This window comes from Giraffa tippelskirchi, chromosome 14 (assembly GCF_054371585.1).
Source record: "Giraffa tippelskirchi isolate mGirTip1 chromosome 14, T2T-mGirTip1v1.2.pri, whole genome shotgun sequence".
Taxonomy (NCBI): domain Eukaryota; kingdom Metazoa; phylum Chordata; class Mammalia; order Artiodactyla; family Giraffidae; genus Giraffa; species Giraffa tippelskirchi.
The window spans coordinates 67,957,048-67,974,879 of record NC_137288.1 but is presented as its reverse complement, the minus strand read 5'-3'; the positions used below and the strand labels follow the sequence as shown (position 1 = coordinate 67,974,879).

General features: G+C 46.2%; 1 protein-coding gene across 5 annotated transcripts in view; it reads left to right on the top strand.

The window, feature by feature from the left end:
• The first annotated feature begins 10,215 nt into the window (after nucleotides 1–10,215).
• FECH (ferrochelatase) overlaps nucleotides 10,216–17,832 on the top strand; it is a 35,527-nt gene continuing 27,910 nt past the window's right edge. For 4 of the 5 annotated variants that reach the window (XM_081562924.1, XM_081562926.1, XM_081562923.1 and 1 more), the window contains exons 1-2: nucleotides 10,216–10,280; nucleotides 15,999–16,125. In XM_081562924.1, coding sequence (XP_081419050.1) covers nucleotides 10,235–10,280; nucleotides 15,999–16,125 — 173 coding nt within the window. In that variant the 5' untranslated portion in view covers nucleotides 10,216–10,234. Of the gene's footprint in view, nucleotides 10,281–15,998; nucleotides 16,141–17,832 lie in introns of all 5 variants that reach the window. The other variant, XM_081562925.1, reaches the window with a different exon arrangement.

Genomic DNA, 17,832 nt, shown 5'->3' with positions numbered 1-17,832 from the left:
AGCGCTATTATTCCTGAGATAATGGCTGAGAAAGTTTAAAACTCGTTCCTGAAGATGCATGGTTAAAAGTGACAGAATGAAGTTTAAACTCCAAAGCTTGAATGATTTTAAACTTAGGATCATATTATTTCATTCAGTCCGTTACAAGGTATGAATACCGTGATTCACAGTATTTGGTATGCTGTGCTCCGAGTGCTTGATCTTGTCCGACTCTGTGACCCTGTGGACTGCAGCCCGCCAGTCTCTGTCCATGGGCTTCTGCAGGCCAGAGTGCTGGAGTGGGTTACTATTTCATTCTCCAGTAGTAGTTGGTAATTGCCAGTCAATTAAATAATTCAGTTTCTTATGCTCAAAAGTTTCCTTTTACTTCCTGGACTGTTACTAATGATTAGGTGAAGAGTATTATCTTTGAAAAGACATTGCTATACTCTGCAGTTCAAAGATTCTGGTTTCTGGCATCAAAATTGAGTTTGTATTGAATCCAGCTCCAGCTCACAGAGATGGAGATGTTCAAAAGTTTTAGCTTCTTCGGGCATTTACCTCCATGTTACTAAAAAAACAGGTCTGTATTTTTCAGTTTTAGACATTCTCTATTGCTCCTCTGTGAAGACTTTGCTTCTTCCTTTCCCTGTCCCACCGTTCATGTGCCTCCTTCTCGTCTCTCCGTCCTTTCAGCTTAGGAAATCATTACTTTGGTTGACCATGTTGTACATTACTAATGCTTTCCTGGCTAACTTTTCCCCCGTAATAAAGAGTCGGGCTTTCCTGGTGGCTCAGATGGTAGAGTCTGCCTGCAATGTGGGAGACCCGGGTTCAATCCCTTGGTTGGGAAGGTCCCCCGGAGAAGGGAATGGCAACCCACTGCAGTATCCTTGCCTGAAAAATCCCATGTATGGAGGAGCCTGGCGGGCTATATAGTCCATGGGATTGCAAAGTGTCGGACACGACTGAGCTACTAACGTATAACGAACGGTCATCTTATTTTTCATCATGAATTCAATCCCCAGAGGTACTCAGACACATCAGGTGCTCATCAGAAGCTTCTCCTAGAGCTTGTCTGCTGTAGTCTGAACCCACCTTGAAACATAGCTGTCACCCTGAGATCTGCTTTCACTGCCCCTCAGAGAACCCCCTTCTCTATTGGACATCCTGTTTCCCATGTTTCCCTGTTTCTTGGTTTACTTCCTCATTTTGATGGAGCACATCCTCCAGTAATTTCCTGAGAAAGGGTGCATGAAAGGTCAGTTCATTGAGAACTTGTCTATCTAAAAAATGTTTTTAACTTACCTTCACACTGAAACCATGCATACATGCTATGGGCTTCCCAGCTAGTGGTAAAGAATCTGCCTGCCAATGCAGGAGACAGAGACTCCATGAGTCTGAAATAGTCTCCGTATAAAATTGTGGATTAGAAAGCATTTTTCCCTCAGGATTTTGCAACCCTGGCTTTCAGTTTTACCATTCTAGTTTCCAGTGTTGCTGTGGAGAATTCCCAATCATTCTCATCCTTGGTCTTTTACATAAGACCTGTCTATTCTAGAAGTTTGTCCCCATGTTCTGAAATATGATGACATTTCTTGGGCCTGTTCTCCCATTCTGTTGGGCAGTTAGTTGATAGGCTTTCTAAATTCAGAAAGTCATGGCTTTCCATTGTGAAAAAGTTTCAATTGTTTTTTAGAAAATGTCCCCTGTTCTTTCTATGACTACTATTATTCAGGTAGTAAACCTCATTTTAAATCCTTTTATCTTGTAGTTTTTTCTTTTTGCTTGCTATTTTCTGAAAGTTTTCTTCAACTTCCCGCATCCTTCTATTGAGTTTTTCGTCTCAGCACAGGAAAATAGAAAAAGAAAAAAAATTTTTTTTTACTCTGGTCTCAGCAATTTCCATCTTTGTGGTCTTTTATCCAAGTTTTCTTCTTCCTGTACCATCCCAGTTCCCTCCATGTTTTCTTCTGTGTGTTTGGGCCTCTGTCTCTCCTCTTAGAGCAAGGGTCCCCAACCCCTGGGCCGTGGACTGGTACCGGTCCGTGGCCTGATAGGAGCTGGGCCACACAGCAGGGGGTGAGTGGCAGGGGAGTGAGTGAAGCTTCGTTTATTTTTACAGCCGCTCCCCATCACTGCTCTTAAATCATCCCCAAACCATCCCCCACCCCCACCCCACGTCCATGGAAAAATTGTTTTCGGCAAACCAGTCCCTACTGCCAAAAGTATGTCGGCAAAGATGTGAGCCCTCCCGTAGGGTGAGCTGCCGCAGCTGTTGTGTGTGAGTCCTTGATGTCAACATCCTTAGATCCTTCCTCTTGGGCTGGTTGGATTGCAGACTCTTCCCATCTCCTGTGGAGGGAAAAGGGTGGAGGGAAAGGGATGGAGCGGGAAGAGTCTAGTTCCCTGAACCTATCTCATTCTAGCATCTCTCTCTTTCATGCCCATGTCCAGGGGTACCTGCTGCTGCCAGCCTGGAACCTCCTAGGGATTCTGTCATGTGAATCTGGATGGTTCTTGTCTCAGGTTGGCCATCTTTAGATTCACTTTTTTTGAGTTTGCTAAATCATTAACCGTTTATCCATCTGCCTTCCAGCTCCTGAAATTTATTGCTATGGTTCCTTTTTCTTTTTTCCCCAGCCTTTTAGGCTTATGCTTGGAAGCAAACAAAACACACCATCACCACCACCACCAACAGCAAAACCTCTTGACATTTTAGGGGGGTTTTAGGGAAGGAGTGAAATTACATCTGTATGTTCTTTATACACAGAGGGTTTCCCTCTGAAGTTGAAGACAAATCAAAAGGGCATAGGCGAAAGTGAAGAAACTCAATTATTAGCTATTAGGAGATCAGCAAGGAGAGTGATGAATTCACTGTAAATTGTTCTGTAAGAAAAGCAGTTTCAGTCCTTTTTTCTGTGTAGATGACCTGTGCTTTCGTTGGATGGCTGTAGCTGTTTGTCCTTCCTGCCGTGTAAAACATACTCAGGCACAAACAGACAATATGGAAACAACAACAATGAAAAGGTGCGCTCATCTTTGCCTCAAACCAGCTCTCCTGCTGACCAAAGTGTTTCTCTTTTTCGGCCTCACTATTGCTGATGCCCTTGAATTACCTGACTCTGCCCCCCTCTGGTCTCCAGTGTGCCATCGATAGCCGTCCTTCACTTCCCCTGGCCATGCCACTCAACACGGCTCTTGGGAACCGTAGCCACTGTCTCCTGTGGGCTCTCCCCGCCCCTCCCCTCTTCTCGCCTGGACCCTGCTTGCTCAATCCTCTTCCTCACAGCACAGCACTGAACAGGCTCCTCTTCTCTGTGACCGTCATGTCCACCCGTGAGCCCGTTCGCCTACCTACACAGGTCCAAGTTCTTAGCACGTTCAGGCTCAGTCCTCAGCCATCTCTCCCCACCCTTATCTCTGAATCCTTCCCAGACCCTGTGCAGTGGCCAAGTGAATGCCTTGCCCTTAGTTATCAGGAGCCCTTCTGCCTCCAGGGTGTCTCCCCACATTCAGTATATAACCAGCCTGCCCTTCTTGTAAGCTCGATATCACCTTGATGAAAAAGCATTCTTGTATCCTCATCACTCACTATTTTTCCGTAAATAATTACTTATTTATTTTTGGCTGTGCTGGGTCTTTGTTGCTGTGTGTGGGCTTTGGTTGCAGAGAACGTGGGCTGCTCTCTGTAGTTTTGGGGCGAGGGCTTCTCGATGCCGTGAATTCTCTTGTTGTGGAGCATGGACTCTAGGGTGCTCGGGCTTCAGTAGTTGCAGCACACAGGCTTAGTTGTCCCATGGCGTACGGGATCTTCCTGGACCGGGGATCAAACCGGTGTCCCCTGCATTGCAAGATGGATTCTTAATCACTGGACTACCAGGGAGACCCTCATTATTCACTTTTATCTGGGAAACTTCTACTCACTTCTTCCTCCCCCACTATAAACAGGTAACTTTACTGAATAAATATATTAATTCCACACACACTCTCCTCTTAGTTGAATGAAAGGAACACCTCTAGGCATCAGAATTGGGGAGGAAGGAATAGAGAGGGTCTCTAAGCCAGAGCTGTTGGGTTAGGTACGAGAGTTAGAGGGAGAATTGAACCCAGATAAAGGCATTTGGGGTCTTTTTTAAAGTTGTACTAAAATATACCCAGAAAAGGGCTTCCCTGGTAGCTCAGCTGGTGAAGAATCGGCATGCAATGCAGGAGACCCTGGTTCGATTCCTGGGTCGGGAAGATCCCCTGGAGGAGGGATAGGCTACCCACTCCAGTATTCTCGGGCTTCCCTGGCGGCTCAGCTGGTAAAGAATCCGCCTGCAATGCGGGAGACCTGGGTTCAGTCCCTGGATTGGGAAGATCCCCTGGAGGAGGGATAGGCTACCCACTCCAGTATTCTGGCCTGGAGAATTCCATGGACTGGATAGTCCATGGGGTCGCAAAGAGTGAGACACGACTGAGAGAACTTCACTTCACTAAAATACACAAAAAAAGGGCATACATATAAGTGTGCAACACTATGAATTTTCACAAAGTGAACACATCATATACACAGCTTCTAGACTGCCCACACCACACCCAGACAGGACGGTGGAGGAAGGGCTAGACCCATCCCTGCATGAAGGGGGCCCTTGGAAGGCTGGCCTTTCTGTGAAATCTAGAAAAGTGTCCCAGTAGAGCACAGGAAGACAAGGAAGACCGCCATCTGCCCAGGGCTCTGACAGGAACGAGAGCTTGCTGGAACAAGTCAACTTCCTTGGTGTGAATGTACCTGCAAGGAGCCAGGACTACCAAGCCAAGAAATAAACACAACCGCACCTAAGACTGCTGGGACCCTGGGATCCTGGCAGAGGCAGGCCAGAAGGGGTGGAGGGACCGTCCCACCGCCCCAGGGCCAATGATCTCTCTGGAGAAAAACACTCTTGCCCGATATGATCTCAAATAAATAAATAAAAATTAGAGCCCCATGGAGGAAATGAACTTATTTAGTCATCTGATAACACGCCTTAAAATTGGCATAAGAGCCCTACTTTTCTCTCTACACTGCAGGTAAAGTGAATATTTTGAACTCAAAGCATGGATCACTGTTGGAGATCTGTTCAAAAGATGAAATCTTTCATCTCCTAATCAGCCAAAATTCCTTTCCCTCCACCCCACAAACTCTGCTCAAAGACATGCAGTCTCCTTTACTGTCCCTCAAGGCCTTCTCTTGGGGTGAACTGTGTCCCCCGCCTCTCAAAAATTACCCCCTTCCCCAGCATATTAAAATCCTCCCCTCTGATACTTGGAAATGTGACCTTATTTAACAAGAGGTTCTTGGCAAGTGTAGCCAAATTCAGATGAAGTCAATTGGGTGGGCTCTTTGTCCAATATGTTGGTGGTGGTTTAGCCACTCAGTCGTGTCTCTTTGCAACTCTGTGGACTGTAGCCCGCCCGTTTCCTCTGTCCATGGGATTTTCCAGCAAGAATACTGGACTGGGTTGTACGAGTGGTGTCCTTCTAGAGGAAAGATGGTTACGGGAAAAGAGATACACTGAGAAAAGACCTTGTGATGACAGAGGCAGAGATCAGAGTGAGGCAGCCACAAGGCAAGGAGAGTCAAGGCTGCCAGAAGCTAGGAGGAGACAGGAAAGGATTCTCCCCTACCGACTGCAGAGGAAGCATGGCGCTGTTGACCTGGACTTGAACTTCTAGCCCCAGACTAGAATTTCTGCAGTACACTTCTGTGGTCTTAAGCCCCCTGCTCTGTGGTATTCTGTTCCAGCAGCCCCATGGAACTAACACAAGCCTCAACGTATCCCAGCACTTTCTGATTCTCTGCTTGCAAAGCCCCTCCACAGAGAGTGTCCCTCACTCCCCACAGGCCCTCGCTCAACTGGCACCTTTGCAGGGAAGCCATGTCCCACAGCACCCCCAAGAAGAACAGTTGCTGCCTCCCTCCGTTCCTTCGCCCCCTTTATTATTTTTCCTCACGGTTCCTAGTCACAGCCAACACTGTGGTAAGTATCTTCTGTTTGTTGTCTGCCCTGCCTTCTAGAATGTAAGTGGCGTGAAAGTAGAGATAGTCCAATTCATTGCTGTGCCCACCGTGTGCCTGACATAGGTAGAGGGCCCTCCATACATATTTCTTTCATAAATGAATAAGCTACTTGGGAGTAAAGTTTATTTTTTTAACTTATTTTTTAAATTGGAGTATAATTGCTTTACAGTGGTGTGTTACCTTCTGCTCTATAAGAGCGTGAATCAGCTCTATGTAATACACATATCTGGGTTTCCCAGGTGGCGCTAGTAGTAAAGAACCCATCTGCCAGTGCAGGAGACATAAGAGACCTGGGTTCCATCTCTGGGTTGGGAAGATCCCCTGGAGGAGGGCATGGCAACCCACTGCAGTGTTCTTGCCTGGAGAATCCCATGGACAGAGGAGCCTGGCGGGCTGCAGTCCATGGGGTCGCAAAGAATCGGACACGACTGAAGCGACTTAGCGCTCACACACACATGTATATGCATATGCATCCTCTCACTTGAGCCTCCCTCCCACCCCGCCCCCAGTTCCAGCCCTCCAGGTCATCACAGAGCGCTGAGCTGAGCACCCCCACCAGCTGTCCACCCCACCCATGGTAGTGTATATGTCACCACTGAGGCTACCGTTTACTTTCTATCCTTCACAGTATCTGATACAATGCTTGGCTCATAGTAGACGCTCCGTCAAAATGTGCAGATGAACTAATAAACCCATCATCACTAGTGGGCTTAATATTGAGACTCTATGTGGTTAAGGGGGCAGTCAGAATGCACATTCCACTGGCCTAGACTTTGGTGGCCTCTTTGCTGTGAAACAGTCGTGGGGACCATTGATCAGATTTCCCTGAGCAGTTATTAGAGCTCACCATTTGTCTGCCTCACGAAGCCACTCTTTCTCCCTACACTCAACAGCATCCCTCCCTCACTCTGTTGTTTTTCTGATTAAGGAGACAGAATTGAGTAGTTTAAATTTAGTCTGTGCAGCCTGGAGGTGCCAATCATGGCAAATAATGAATTAGGGGATCTCCTCCCGCCTCCTTCTGCGTTGAAGCATTGAACTGAAACCAACAAATTCATTTTATTTAGGACCACAGGCTGAACTCTTGAGTGTTATCTGTGACAAGAGAATGCTTTCTTCACTAATTAAGTCACCCGAGCTCAGACAAACCCTCTCTCCCGTGTAATGGGGGTGCTGCTTATCTGAGCTGTCCCAGAGACTGCACCTTCTTTTTCTTAAGGAAAGTGGTAATTATTTAGCTACAGATATTTAAACCAGAAAAATGCATTTATATATACATACATATGTGTATATATACATATAAATATATACATTCATAATATATAAAAATCTCATATAATTTTATAAGTTCATTTAGCCTTTCAAAGATTTTCTGGATTTCTTAGTAAACCCATATTTAGATTTCACAGTTTCTGATGTAAGGCCTGTATTTTCCAATAAGTTTTGAAAAGGACACATACAAAGCATATTTTATCTGCTTTCATTTCAAAAGAACATAAAATTTTACTCACTGAAAAGCTGTTATATTTGATATGTGTAAGAAATAAGCCATAGATTAGAAATAACAAATGTCCTGAACCTCTCTTTGGGGAAAAATAATAAAGTTCTATTTCCATTTGTAACCTATGAGTCTTAATATATGTATTGGGGGGTTTTATACATGAACATAATTTTGAATGAGTTTTTTTAAAAGTCAATAAAAATGAAAATACAAGATGTGAGGAAAATGTATGAAATGGTGCTAATTCATTTTTTTAAATGTTATTATGTAGATATATTTAATAAAGCATGTTTTGCTAGTTCCTTTCTTGTTTCTGGCCAGATACAAGTTTAACTCGCCCCAATGTTGATTATCTGAGATTTGGCACCTTTATGCCTTGTCACTAATCATCAGCATTTCCCTGGGAGGGGCCAGAAGACCCTCCTTATCTTCACTGAGCAGGTGGGGCCCAGCACCAGGGATGGAGAGGTGACTTATCCAGAGCCTCCCAGAAGTAGCCGAGAAGAGCCCACATGGCTCAGCTGTTAAAAACCCTTGAACTTTTCTAGCGCTCTGACCTTGTCCACACTTCCTCCAGCACAGCATTTCAAAATGTAGAGACTTTTTGTGTAGTTGATTTAAAGGCAATAGGTTTAGACTTTAGGTAGAAGAGTATATTATCTACAAAAACCACCTTTCAATTTTTTAAAAAATCTTTAAAAATATTTACTTATTTATTAATACTTGGCTGTGCTGGGTCTTAATTGCAGAATGCAAGATCTTCAATCTTCATTGGAGCATGTGGGATCGAAGCATGTGGGATCTAATTCCTTGACCAGGGATCGAACCCAGGCCCTGTGCATTGGGAAAGTGGAGTCTTAGCCACTGGACCACCAAGGAAGTCCAAGATCACCTCTTTAAAGGGCAAACTAAAGTGTGTTAGTCACTCAGTCATGTCCGACTCTTTGCGATCCCATGGACTGTAGCCCGCCAGACTCCTCTGTCCATGAAATTCTCCAGGCAAGAATACTACAGTGAGTTGTCATTTCTTCCTCCAAAAGGGCAAACGAAACTCATATAATTTTTGTCCTAAGAATGGAAAGTTAGCCAAGCGTATAGCCAAGCGTATAGGAAAGCAGTGTCCACTTCTCAGTGAACATCTCCTGCTTGATTCAAAGATTATGTACATAGTAAAGGCAATCCACTTAATTTGACATTTTACATTGAGCTTGAAACCATAAACAGGACTATCTTTAATAATAAACGAATTCAATCAAAAGCATTTTAGCTACAGAAAACTGGTTTTCCACTCCATCTAGACTCCATCTTCCTGGAATGTTCCACATAGCTTGCCCCATTACTTCTTCAGGTCTCTGCTGTGAGGACTTCTCTGACCCATCTGTTTCAATTGCACTAGACCCCCTCCCCCATCTCCCTTCATTATTTCTAACTCTCATCGTTACCCCAAATTCTGCGTACTGTGATTGTTCTCTGTCTCTCCCCTATGTCCCCATGTAAGACTCTTGTCTGTTCTCTTCACTGCTGTCTCCCCAATGCCCACAGTAAGTGCTCAGTACTTGTTCAGTGAATGAAAGAACGGTGTCTGGCACCTTTCTGTTCCAAAGGTTGATCTTGTACTTGGAGATGTACTGAAGGTAAGAACCGGATGGGTGGGCAGAGGTGTGGGAATGTAGGAAGGGCTATAAATGAGGGGGGCACCTGTTCTGTGGCGGGTTTGGGGCCTGGCGGTCACCTTGCAAAGGTGAGCAGACATGATACTGACAAACCTCACTGACCCAGCCCTCCAAAAAAATCATTTGCCGGACTGGCCTTCACTTTTCCTAATGCTCTTATGTTAGCAGCATAAGGTTTGTTTTCTGGTCCCAGCTGTCAAACTCTGCTGCATAGAGATGCTACAGAGGGACTTAATAATTATGTCATGAGAGTCTGACATAAAATAATTTCTTTTCTCAAATCAAAATAAAATAGGGTCTGCACAGTTGTGCTACAACTAGGCAACAGAACTGGAGCATTGAGGCAAAAGCATTGTCCTTTATAACTAACAGTAATGGAAATGTCAAGAAAGTTCTTTGCTGCACTTCCTGCCTTGGTTAGATGGGTGCTTGCAACCAGGGCCATTCTTTCAGGGCGACTGGAACAGCTTTTTGATGGTTGGGGTGGAAGACGCCAATAGCAAAGTCTTGGACCCTTTCTTGGGGCTTTCCCAGGTGGCACCAGTGGTAAAAACAAAACAAAACAAAAAAACCCGCCTGCAATGCAGGGGAGGTAAGAGAAATGGGTTCGATCCCTGGGTCAGGAAGATTCCCTGGAGGAGGGCATAGCAACCCACTCCAGTATTCTTGCCTGGAGAATCCCATGGACTGAGCAGCCTGGTAGGCTGCGGTCCATGGGGTCAGAAAAGGTCGGACACGACTAAAGCGACTTAGCAGGCAGGGGCCTTTGCTTTGGGAACCACCGGACAGAGGGGCGGGCTACCAGCGAGGGGAGAGTCTCCGCCTGGCCCCACCCTCCGGCCGCCACGCCCCTCCAGCCAGCCAATGAGAGGGTGCTAGCCGGAAGCGGGGCGTGGCCGCACGGTGGGGCGGCGCTGCTGGTTGGTGCTGGGCTCCGCGGCTAGGCGGTTGGCGGGGCGGGTTCTTGGTTGTGCTGCTGCCGGAGGAACCGGGTCCCGGGCCCAGCCCGCCCCGGGAGCGCTTTCAGTCGGCGCAAACATGGCTGCGGCCCTGCGATCTGCGGGCGTCCGGCTCCGCGATCGGCGTAAGTGGGGCCGTGGCGGCCGCCGCCGAGGCGGGGACAGCGGGCAGCGGACGCCGGGGCCCCGGAGCCTGGGGAACGTCCCGGACCGGCGGCGGGGGCGCAGAGGGGCGGAGAAGGGATCCCGAAAGGGGGTCTCCCCTGGGAGGAGCGAGACGGGGGCTACGTGGGTCACCCGGGGACCCTGACCGGCCGCGGGGAGGGGTTCCGGAGCCCCATGGGTCAGGTGGGTGGCGGTGAGCATAGGCTGAAATTTCTGTCTTGGATCTCATCTGTAAAATACGACTAATGAGAGTCGCAGGATGGTTGTGATCGCGGGAGGCAGAGTGCGTTAAGGGCCTGCCGCAGAGACAGTAACGTTGGCATCGTTGTCAGGAGCATCAGCAGAGGTCTCCTCCCTGGGCTTCCCTCCCTGATGGCAGAGATCACACTTTGCCCACTGCCGCCCTGCCCTGGCCGCTGGCAGCACCCGGGTGCTCACTCGTCCTTGGCAGCAGGACCCATTCCAGGGCTAGAAAATACTAGCCCAGGATTAGATATTTGGAGAATAGTTTTCTAGCCCAAATTAGATATTTGGAGAATAAATAATCCAGGGCAGCCTGGGCCAGTATTTCCTAGAGATATTTGGAGAATAAATAAGACCCACTGAGAACACCATGAGTTTCTGATACGGAGGTGAACGTAGGATGCGTCCAAAAGATGGGCCGATGGGACCCTGGTTCAGACACACCTGGCTGGGACACTCTTGTTCTGTAGCATTCCTGCGATTTCTACCCACCCCCCCACTTCCCCCCATCCTGGAGTGAGGCATTCACCCCAGGGTGAACTTTGCCAGACACACAGAGGGTAATACCTCATAGGCTTGCCATGAAGATTAGCTGGTTACAGGTAAAGCCTGTAGCCCAGGGCCTGGCACACATTAGATACATAGATACCCTCAAAATGTTACTGTTACGTAAAAGGCTGCCACCTGCTAAGATGCTTGATTAGTGCATTTGAATGGTGGTTGGACCCAGACCTGATTTATTAATTTTTTTTTTTAAAGAAGTTCCCTAATTTGTCAATATGGCGCCTACTGAGAAAGAGTGGAGAGAGTCCACTCTGAGCTCCATATGTTATTGCAGGTGCCTTTGTTAGGACCCAGGGTGCAATGACAGTCAGGTCAGTAAGGGCAGTGGGAGATGAAAGATATTATCTTTTAAGAAAAGGGAGCCCAGTGCCAGTAACAGGGCTGAAAGAAGTGTCAAATTAGTCTTTTCTTTCATTGACCTTTTCCAGTGGCAAAGAAAGTCTGACAGGCTCTAGAGTTGAGGTCATAGAACAATTTGAGGATCTTTAAATGCTTTGTTGTCCAGGTTATAAGTAACCAACTGGAAGGATTCAGAAGCCACAGCAGAAATAGATTTGAAGTTTAGTTGAATTACAGACTGATTTTCCCTGGTGCCTCAGATGGTAAAGAATCTGCTGCAATACAGGATATCTGGGTTCAATCCCTTGGTGGGGAAGATGCCCTGGAGAAGGGAATGGCAACCCACTCCAGTATTCTTGCCCAGAGAGTCCCATAGACAGAGGAGCCTGGTGGGCTATATACTCCATGGAGTCTCAAAAGAGTCTGAGACTACTGAATAACATTTTCACTTTCACTTTCATACTACTTTATCTTGTTTTATATGAAAGGATTAACATCTGGGGTAGGAAAAATTGAATAGTATTTCTCAAAATGAATTTTCAAAGTAGAAAAGCAAAGTGTTATATTCTGTGTTTTTAGCATATTACAGAATTAATAAGAAGCTCCCTGGTATATATGTATATAGTATATTTCAGAAAGTTGGTAGAATAATTATTGTTTCTCGTACCTTTTCCTTTCCAGATTTTCTATGTTAGGCATATATGTCTTTTGTAATTAGAAAAAAAACAAATCTAGAATAATAAAATATGTATATAATGTTTAAATTAATACATTAGAACATTTTGGCTCCAGATCAGATAGATAACAATTCTTAAAGCTTCCTCTCCCCAAGTGCTTATTAATAGGTACAACATAGAGCCTTATTTCTGTTAATTTTTAAAATGATACACATATTTATAAGGACCTTTTAAAATAATCCTCATCTCCTATGTGGTAGAAAAGGGCAGTGTTAGGTACTTGTGTACCTTGTTTTCTACCCTCCTGTATACCACCCCCAGGCATCCAAAATATTAGATAATTTGGTTTGGGGGGACCAGTTAATACTCACGAACTTCTTAAGTCACAGGTATACTTTTGAATGACTCATGTATTTGGTGTGTCCAGGAATTGATGAAGTTTTCTTTTCTTACATCATCTTCTCTTCTGCGTGTCACTTGGTTTTATAACTTTTACTGTCTGTAGGCCTTCCAAAGGTAGACCAGTTGTCCATGCCAAGAGTAGGGTTAGAATTACCTGGTCTTAGTTTATGAGTGGGCAAATCCTTATTATTCAGTGTTCTTACTTCTTGCTTAATTACTTGCATTGTGCCTGGCACTGTTTTTCAGGCTGGATATAGATTTCTAAAAATTTTCCTAATCGTTACAACAGCCCTGAAAGTTTGGCCTCATCACTATTTTACAGATGAGGAAAGTGAGGCTTGGAGTAGCTCAGTGAGTTGCCCAAGTACTGTCACATAACTTTGTTTGGTCCTGTCTGGCATTTCTACTTGGATCTCTCTAGCTCAGAACACACTCTCTACACCAGATGCTGCTGCCTGTGCCTTTGAGTTTCTCTTAAGCAGTTACCTGAGTATATTCAGAAGTCTCATTTTGTTCTTTGAATAATTAAACTCCTTTAGATAGATTAATACTAATCATTAAGTAGGAGACACACTGCTTCTCTAGAGTCTTCAGATCACTGGGGAGAGGAGTGTTTTCTTTATTTATTTTTAAGTTATTGATTGATGTTTGGCTGTGCTGCGTGTTCACTGCTGTGTGTAGGCTTTCTCTAGTTGTGGTCAGCAGGGGCTACTCTCTAGCTGTGGTGCACAGGCTTAGCTGCCCCCGGACATGTGGGATCTTCCCGAACCAGGGATGGAACCTGTGTCCCCTGGGTTGCCAGGGGGAGTCTTTACCACTGGACCACTAGGGAACTCTGATAGGAGTGTTTTAGAGAAGTCCTTGAGAGGTGGGTGTGTGAACCCTATGTCCTGAGCAAAAAGGATCCATTTTTTTTTTTTTTAGCAGCATCACCCTTCTTTGAGAATGTGTTTCACCTCAGAGAAGAGAATTTTGCAAGTAGAGAGGGCATGGCAATAGTGTAGCAGCTCAAAAAGCTCCCAGCTCCCAAATTGTTCTAAGAAATACTAATGTACTGGTTGGAGACTCTCACCCTTTTTGCCCACCCCTACCCCAACCCCTTTTAAAGTTTGCCAGAGGAAATCTTATTATAGTACCAAAAGTCAAATTGTGTGACGCCAAATTTCCTTTCTGATACCCCATAGAATCTGATATAACCTCATTCGTATAAGGAACTGGGGACATGGTGGCTTGATTGAGAGCCTGCTTAGGCCTCATCATGCAGTTCAGAATTGGGCTTGTCTAAAACAAGGAGATGGGAGTTGGTTTGAGACTTCATTTGAGTGGGGTTGCACCTCTTCATTTCAGTCTTGGCGCTTCTGCTTTGAGTTAAGGGTTGTTCGGCTCAAGCTCACGTTATTAGCTCTGCTGACCGTGTGCACAATCGGGATAGCTGGAAATCTAACTGGCCGGGAAATATTCTTCTCCTATGTTTTATAGACATGCCGGGTGATTAAAATTAAAAAAAAATTGGAGCAGGTGTAGCCCCGATGCTCTAGACACAAAAGAAAATGATACCAGCACTGATTATATGTGTGCGTGCACGCTCAGTCGTGTCTGACTCTTTGCGACCCCCTGGACTGTAGCCCACCGGGCTCCTCTGCCCGTGAGGTTTTTCAGGCAAGAATCCTGGAGTGGGGTGACATTGCCTTCTCCCGGGGATCTTCCCCACCCAGGGATCGAACCCAGGTGTCTTGAAGGCTCCTGCATTGGCAGGTGGACTCTTTACTGCTAACGCCACCTGTAGGCATTGTGCTCCACTGGTCCTACCTGCTGTAATCTTTACCAGGAGGCTGTGGATAGCAGGGTGTCATCATTTTTCAGCGTGGGAAACTAAGGGTCAGAAAGGCTACAAGCCAGTCCCAGTTCTGTTACGAGTCAGCGGCAGAAATGGGTCGAGAGTCCCACCTGCTGGTCCACAGCCCGAATCTCTCACCAGAATGCCTTTGACTCCTAAGTGGGAGGCTGGTAGAAGGAGATAGATCTCACGTTGGTTTGAGACCTGCTGGTTTGAGAACAGGGTGGGGAAGTCATGTGTATGCCGTGGGGCATGGTAGTAGCGGCTGTCTCGCATTGCCATCTTCAGTACCTACTGCGTGGCTTCCGTTTCACTTCACTCCATGTTGTTTAAGGATGAACACTCTCCATGCTGTAATGGGGTATGGCCCATGCCCTCCTCCACTCCTCTACTCTCCAGGCCCACAACTAAGTCTTGCCAGCGAGCGGACTGTTTTATGTTCTGTTCTGCTATGCTAACAAACAGACCTTGCTCATGGCCGGAAGGGTGAACTCTTGAACTCGTCACAGTTGCCGTGTCAATGCCAGGGCCTTGAGCAAGTTGCCTCTGGTGGGCAGACCTCCCTGCTTCTCTCTCTATGCCCGGCCTGCCGGCATGCTGAAGAGTCTTGTGCCTACTCCAGTGTTCATGTTCAAGTTCCACTCTTACCCCATGAGCAGCCACCCGTTGGCTACCCTTCAGGTCAAGAATGACTTATACTGATAGTGCAGTCCTCCCTCAGGAGGATGGATGCTGGAAAGAGGCCTGAAGACCCTGGAAATGGGGCTTTGGAGTCAGGGAATTTGGGGTCCTGGGCACTTGGAGCCTGGTCAGAAATGGTGGCGGGGCTCTGGGAGCCCACGAATCCTTGGCAGTACAGATGGCATACCCCGTGGAGTGGAGTGGATAAGGAGGAGGGCCAGAATTGGCCCTTGAAAACAGGGATTCCCCCAGCTTGTCAGAGTCCAGGTTCAATCCTGGGGTTCTCAGTCCCGGTGCCGTATTGGAGAAGGCTCATAGGTAGATGTGAGATTTATGCCAGTGTGGAAAACTGGCCCAGCTTCCCAGGTGGTGCTAATGCCAAAGAACCCGCCTGCCAGTGCAGGAGACATAAGAGACACGAGTTTGACCCCTGGGTCAGGAAGATCCCCTGGAGGAGGGCATAGCAACCCACTCTGGTGTTCTTCCCATGGACAGAGGAGCCTGGCAGGCTACAGTCCATGGGGTCGCAAGGAACTGGACATGACTGAAGCAACTTAGCACGCATGCATGCCACTCCTTTAATCAGTGGTCTGAACCTTTTCTACCTGCTCCTTACCTTTATGAGTAGCATGCTGCCATCATAACATGCAGTGATTCTCTTGAGGGATCGTATGAAAACTGGTGGCCAAAGCAGGGAGAGGAGGCTTCCAAGAAGGTTCCATGCAGGCGGCTGCGATAAGCCATCCCAGGGGACACCCCCCATCCCCTCAGATGGGGCTTAAGAGCCTGCACCCACCTGCAGAGAAATGCTGGGGAAATCGCCTCTGCTGTAGCATCCCTTTAAATTTAAAATCCAGGAATTATGCTCTGAGGGCCTCTTCAAAAGAAATTACTTTCCAGCTAGATTTCATGCTGCCACTTTAATTTTGTCACAGTGCTGTATGGTGGCTCAAGGGCCTGTCAGCCATGGAGGTGCCAGTCGGGTGCGGCCACAGCAGCGGCCACCACGGAAATCGCCCAGCGTGCCAGAAGCCCCGAGCCTCAGGTTCAGCCGGGGAACAGGTATGAGTCCAACTTTACATACTAATAAAGATTTCCTTTTTTCTGACATAAATACCAGTGGATACCAGCTACCTAGGAGGAGAGGTGTTGGGAAAACCCAGTGTGTAAGAAGCGGTATGTTATTTTCTTGGCTTCCTTTCAAAAGCTGTTAAACTATAGATTTCACCTCCAATGAAGGCTTTAAAAGTTGTTTTGAATTTTGATAGATTTTTCCATTTTTTTAATTAAAATTTTTTCCCCAGCTTCACTGAGATCTGCTTGACAAATCAAAATCCCACAGGGCTTTTGTTCAAGGACACAGCATTGTGTGCCGTCTGTCCATCAGGTGGGAACTTAGTTCTGGAATATGTCATGTAACAGAAATTATGTGTATGCTGGAAATGTGTTTATGAACCTAATATAATTATACTTATGAAATACATGTCCCGTGCAGGAAAAAGAATAACTAATCTACCCCGAATTCCTGTAGTAAACTGCTAAACCCATTGAACATAATAATAAACGACATAATAGGATTTACGGTTTATCAAAGCACAAAGCACGTCCCCTCCCTCACCTCTGCTGTTTGCAGGTGGGACGTCAGCAGGCCTGGCGTTGCTGCTGAGTGTCCTTTTCAATATTAGAAGCCACAGCTGTTTCCAAGTCTCCCTCTGGTACAGAGGCATTAGGAGCTATAACGGGTACTTTTTAGATGAGCACGCAGATGGGAGTTGTGCACTTGAACGCTGGGCAGAGAGAAAGAGAGGAGCTGTGAGCCATTAATGCCGTGACCTTTCTGGTAGACCAGTTGTTCTGCCAGAGTTCTACAGCTTTGAAAATAAAATGGTCTTATTTTGTGTTTGTTATTTCCCATCGCATGTGACCCTGGGCATGATGATTGAGCACCTGCAGGGAACTGAGGTTCGTTGGGGATCAGGCACTAGGGTGGGGCCCCAAGTCAACTCCTTTTGACTCTCGGGCCTCCTAAAAGACCGGAAGCACAGATGCAGTCTGTGTCCTGGGGGGTGCCCAGCAGGAAGCCGTTCATCTGCCCGCCCTGCCTCCCTCTTTTCTCACTCCAGCCATAGTACAGAGTGCTTTAAATATTTAGGGTTTGGTGTAACCTTAAGAATTGATTGGATGTGGAACCCTGGGAGAAAAATTATTTCTTTACTATGTTATACTTAGTGGCCAAAGTCAACAACATAAATAGCCTTAAGATTAAATTATTAAAATTGAATTAAAAAATCTAAAAAAAACCCCCAAATTCTAGTAGGTAACTTTATATCATATTTATAGAAAAGAAATCAGTTCATTTTAGAAAATCCAGACAGGAAAAAAAAATATCGGATAATCTCACCACCCATTATTTTGTCTCTATACTTGTATCTATTAATTTACTCAGTATATATTTATCAAAATGTGATAATACTGCATACATTATTTTTATAACTTGCTGTTTTTGTTTAATAATATGACTGTCACATCACTATAAAAAGTTTATATCATTTTAATAGCCCAAGAGTATTTCCTGGTAGCTCACCTGGTAAAGAAACTGCCTGCAATGCAGGACACCTTGGTTTGATTCCTGGGTTGGGAAAATCTGCTGGAGAAGGGATGGGCTACCCACTTCAGTATTCTTGGGCTTCCCTGGTAGCTCAGACGGTAAATAATCAGCCTGCAATTGGGAGACCTGGGTTCAATCCCTGGGTTGGGAAGATCCCCTGG